Here is a 5,258-nt window from a genome sequence, read left to right on the forward strand (position 1 = left end):
AAGAAAGGAACAGACTTTGTATCCTTTGTTCTGTAACCCACCATGTACAAGATATAGATATTATACAACTGTGAAAATGCTATATTTTTATTCTGTATATTCCCACTCTGAGATCCATCCCTGTGATATTGTGACCTAATCAGATAGTCCTCTTTTCCTCAGGGAGCAGGTCCATGGATTTTTAAACAGCCTTATTTAAACTACTGGCTAAGAAAAACTGCAATAAAGGAGTGTGTGCTGTTTGCAAGGGCCTGTTCATTAAAGATGGAAGCTCTGCTTTAGCAGGATTTGCATGAGGAAGAACAAAGCCGCTATGCCAATCTGCTCGTATGACGCAAGGTCCCCTAACAGTTCCTTCCATAAAGAAATGAATTTAAACCATCCGTTGTTAATTGAGTTCTGATTTCCAGCTCTCTGTAAATCAGTTTTTTCAGGAGTAGCTGTACCACAGCTGAACTCTGGCTGCTATAACCAACGCGAGTTGCAGTTTCTGCATGACCACCACTTTGCTGCCTTTTTGTCTATTGACTTCACTCAGAGTTGTATTGATTCTTAAAATGAGGAGCTATCTTCTACAGGTGCAATTCTGTACCATAGGGTGCGATGCAAAAGAATGAAGAAGTAAAGTTCTTAGCCATATGTTGCCAATTCATACACCGATAATTTGGTTTAGTATCATAAGAGGAAATTAGTCAGTTTGCCTAAACCTCACCTGAAAACAGCAATAAAAAGGCATGTTCATAAAGTTCAGTTTCATTTCCTGGAGGAGGATCAGGTTTCGTTTCTTTTTTTGGTAGCAGTTTCGTTTCTTTGCTGCTAGCTGGACAGTGTATAAAAAGGTTGGCTGCACCTCGCAATGCTTCACTGGACTCCGCACCAGCAGAAAGAGAAATGTCTGACCGAAACGTCCACAAGGCCGGTTTCACTTCCTCTGGGATCACAGGAGGATCACTTGCTTCATCGATGATGTCCCGGGAAGCGAGGGAATCTGGAGGAGGTGTGCATTCCGGAGGCCCTACTGCTACTCTCCAGGAAATGGGTATGAGAAATTTTGTGTGTGTGTGTGTGGTTTTGTGGTTTAGTGCATGGGGCTAAACAACTTTTTTTTTTTTCTCCTTGAAAATAAGCTTGCCAAGCAATCTCTTCTCCCACACATTCCTGTATTGCACTGAAGACAAAAGATTCCTATATTTAACTGCATGTTATGAGTCGGATGCTAGTAAGGGTGTTTTCTGTATATGTACATATACATGAATGTACACGTACATATGTGATATTCATGAGATTCAGGACAGCGTTTGAAGTTTGTGCTATCTCTCCATTCTTCTAGGAATCATCAGTTATATGGAAAGTCATGGTAGCAATAAGCAACAATACACTTATGCAAGAACATGATCTGTGTACCTACATTTCATATAAAGCACCAGATTTCCCTTGCTCTTTACTTGCACACATCCATACAGGAAGAAGCCATAAAACCTTACGCAAACGCTATAGCAGAGGGAAATTAGTTGCAGTCCAAGAGCTGAATTCATGAAGGGAATATATACACATCCTCGACAGCATGTATCTTAGTAGTAAAACTAGGCATAGCTGGTTTTCATATGAGCTAACCCTGCAGGTGCTTGCTTTTCTGTTGCATGCACAGAGCAACCCCTGACCTGATGACTCGAAGCAGCTTGGCTCTTGTTTAGCCCCAGATCCTGTGAGATTTGCACACAAGGTTTTCTTCCTGCCAATCCTGCCTGTGGGACCTGATTCAGCAGGCACCTTCTAAGCAGGTGTAACCCCACAGAAAGGAGTGCCCCATGTAATCGTGCTTTACCCAACAGCACGGTTGTTAGCAAGCTGACCTTGCATAAAGGTTTCAAAGCCCTTAGGGCTCTTGGACCCACATCTCCCACGTGTCAGGAGCGTGCTGAGCTGCAGGCTGGTTACAGGTGGGGCTCTCTGCCATATTGGTCAACTGCTGGTCTGCTCCTTTCATAGTAAGCAGCTACAAATCCACTAAAGAATGGAGCTGAACCTGGCTCTTCCAGCCATAAAATGAGTGGTTGGCCAGGTGAGCTGACCAGTGTCCAGATTTGGGACACTTTTTAATACTAAAAAATGTTATAAGCTTGATCGACAGGAAGTTATCTTTTTTAAGATATGATATGTGTTGATGCCAATATTACTTATAATGTGAGGCTCTCTAGAATGGTGAGGGAATAAGTGATGTAAGGGTCATTTAGAGTGATACTGCATGTGCATGTGACTCCTGTGAGGCGTTTTTTACTTTTCACTCTGTATGGTTTGATCAGTGAGTTTAGGGTGCTGTTTATTGAATATTCAATAGCAAAGAGCTTAAGGGATGGTAGCAGCAGAGAGAAAGAATATGTGAGACAGAAGAGGAGGAGGATGGAGAGTGAAGGGCAGAAAGGCACCGTGCTGCATCAGCAGCAGAGATCCTGGTACACAGAGGGTGACAGTAACTTTATCTAATCATATGCTAGAGCAGATTCAGCTGCACAATCTTGCCTTCTGTTACATGTAAGGGTGGTACAGCAGTACACAGCACATCCATAACCAGTGGCAAACTCTTCAGTGGTGATGGCCTATAGACCATGGAGTTGCAGTTTCTAAGTAAAAGCCTGAAAACTTGTATTGCTTCATGTGCTGAGGATCTTTAGAAAAGAAAGAAGCAAAGTGAACATTTAACCATGGCTAGTTTTTTTCTTTCCATGTCTATATGGACTATGGATTTTTATGAAATCCCATGGTTTTGGTGAAACCTGCACAACTTACGGGAACCTTAGCCATAACTACAGAAGATACTCCAAAAGAGCTTTTATCCATGTGAAAAATGCTCACTCTGTAACATTGCCAAGGCAGGTGTGAGCTTTGGCTCCCTGCAGCAGGAGAGCTTGCCACACATTCTCTGCCTGATTGAGAGTTAAAAGGGTCTGATTTCATTTCCGCAGGTGCTCACTGAAATCTCTCACTCTTCAAACACATCTTCTTAACCTTTTCATTCAGACTGTAACCCTTCCTCCCCCCAGAACAAACATGCTCGAAGGAGCGTCTGATTCTGCAGCAGAGCATGAGTATTGTTCAGTATCACTTTACAGAAGATGTTATAACAAGCTCATCACCAAAATATTTGAGCATCCTCCAGGAATGCTTTAAGCATTATTACTAACATTTGTTGTTGCTAATACTTTACTCCTCTCCCAGGAGGAGAAGAGTTTGCAATAGAACACACTGCTCGGGGCTTATTTGTAATGAGATGGAGACATACATAGAAATAGGCCACTGGCTACCACAGCTTGCTGTGTTTAAATTCTACACGTATCTATTATGCATAGGTTTATGCTATGGAAAGTGAAGTGAAAAGACCATATTTATCACCTGGAACAGTAAGTGGTGAGGTCTGCAACAATCCTTAGTTCCTCCAGGGATTTATTCCACAGTCCTCAAGCACCTCCTCAGAAAACTGGGATTTCAGCAGAGACTAACTGTGCTGAAACTGTTTGGGAGATCCGAATTTATCAAAAACAGTCCGTGCAAGTGTTGCAGGTTTTCTTTGTGTTCTGGGAACATCCATAAAACACTGCAAATGTCCTTTCCCTGAGGTGGCAGCTAAAAAGCAGTATACTGATGCAACAAGTCAAGTAATCGCCAGTCTCCTTGTCTTTTGATACATTTGATAGCCTTGACTTTAAAAAAAAATATATATATATTTATATATATTAGTTTATAATTATCCTGTAAGGTTCCTTCCAGTCAGTAACATCTCTTTTGTAACTGTCGTAGGTGCCAAAGGCTCAACCCATTCATCAGGTTTTACCAGCAGTGGGATCTCCAGTGGATCCCGTGCCTCCGGGATGATGTCCGAGGAGGCCAGATCCCATGGAGGTGGAACTCCCAGGGGCGGCACAACTTCCACTGTCCAGTCCATCTGTAAGTGAGAATCCTCTTAATAAAGATGAAATAACAAATGACTTCCGAGAGGTCAGCAGTATTTCAGTTCAAGTATACATTTACTAGATGAAGGGATGTAAATAAGAGAAGCAGCTGCACTGTCCTTGAAGCAACATTTCTCCTGTTTGTTGCTCTATACTTGGTGGAAAGCTGCAACTAGGGAATTAGTGGAAATAACTATGCCATAAATTTGCAAAGATACTGGTGAATAGCAGAGACAGATACCTGAAACACATAGTGACAGAAAAAAAGGCCAGTGGAAGTTTAGGTTATGCTTTCATCAGCACTACAGTGTAAGTTCATTAATTTTTTTCAAATGCAAATTCAGGACCAAACCAAAGGCTTCACATTTGAACATACGTAACCGTTTAAGTGGGAGGAAAGAGTGAAACATGAGAATGGAGTTACCAGGCTGACAGACAGGAATAATCCATCCACTTCTTGTGGCCTTTTAGAAAGAGCTTATCTTTCTTTCCTTTAAAGGAAATTAGTTGGGTCAAAAGCAGAGGGATCTACCTGCACTTACCAGCTCAAAGCAGGGATCAGCACAAGTTTTCCTCATCACCCTGCCAAGTTAATGGGGTCCATACCTAGATAAATCAAACCAAGGGATGAAGAAGCCTAGTCTATACCTGCATGCATTAGTAAGGAAGCCTGTTATGGTAGTATTGGTATATGGTAGACAACTGGAGGAGAGTTAAAGTTCTTAATTTCAAAAAGTGTCTCTCAAAGTGTAACACAGACCTTTGGTCTCTGACCTGCGGACGTTTGTAACCAATGCTCATATATTCTGTATGTTTCCCTGTACTGCAACATTGCTTTAAGTTGTTCTCACACATTTCTTTGTATTTGTCCTTAGCGATGGGTGGTAAAGGAGGAAGACACTAAACAGAAGGAAAACATCAGAAGTAAATTCTGCGAGCAGTTCATCCTTCACAGTCATTTGACAGCTTCTCCTCTTCTTTGCTCTCCCTGTCACTGACATGAAAAGTAACGCATTTTCCACATCCACAAATAAAGTTTCCATTAAAATCATGGATTCTTGCATGCAATTAGTGGGAATGGGAATGGAGGGCAGTTTCTTCCTTGGTTAAACATCCTCTGAAGTGCAGGCACGTACAAACACAAGCCGATAAATGGAAGCTGAAGTACTCTGGACTGCAAGGGTGTCTTACAAAAGTCTGGGGTTTAGCAACACTAGACTCTCCAATTACAGGTAGCTTACTTGGTTTATTTTACAAAAAGTGATCATCATAGTACTGTGGAGAAGGACCTGGGCAACTGGTGGACAAGTT

At 41.9% G+C, this 5,258-nt stretch overlaps 1 protein-coding gene across 1 annotated transcript; it reads left to right on the forward strand.

The window, feature by feature from the left end:
• The first annotated feature begins 891 nt into the window (after positions 1 to 891).
• On the forward strand, positions 892 to 4,851 carry LOC135985019 (interferon alpha-inducible protein 27-like protein 2B). Its single transcript, XM_065627939.1, has 3 exons — positions 892 to 1,039; positions 3,796 to 3,942; positions 4,823 to 4,851. Exons 1-3 carry the CDS (start codon positions 892 to 894, stop codon positions 4,849 to 4,851), a joined length of 324 nt encoding a protein of 107 aa, XP_065484011.1.
• The last annotated feature ends 407 nt before the right edge of the window (positions 4,852 to 5,258 follow it).

This window comes from Caloenas nicobarica, chromosome 2 (assembly GCF_036013445.1).
Source record: "Caloenas nicobarica isolate bCalNic1 chromosome 2, bCalNic1.hap1, whole genome shotgun sequence".
Lineage (NCBI taxonomy): Eukaryota > Metazoa > Chordata > Aves > Columbiformes > Columbidae > Caloenas > Caloenas nicobarica.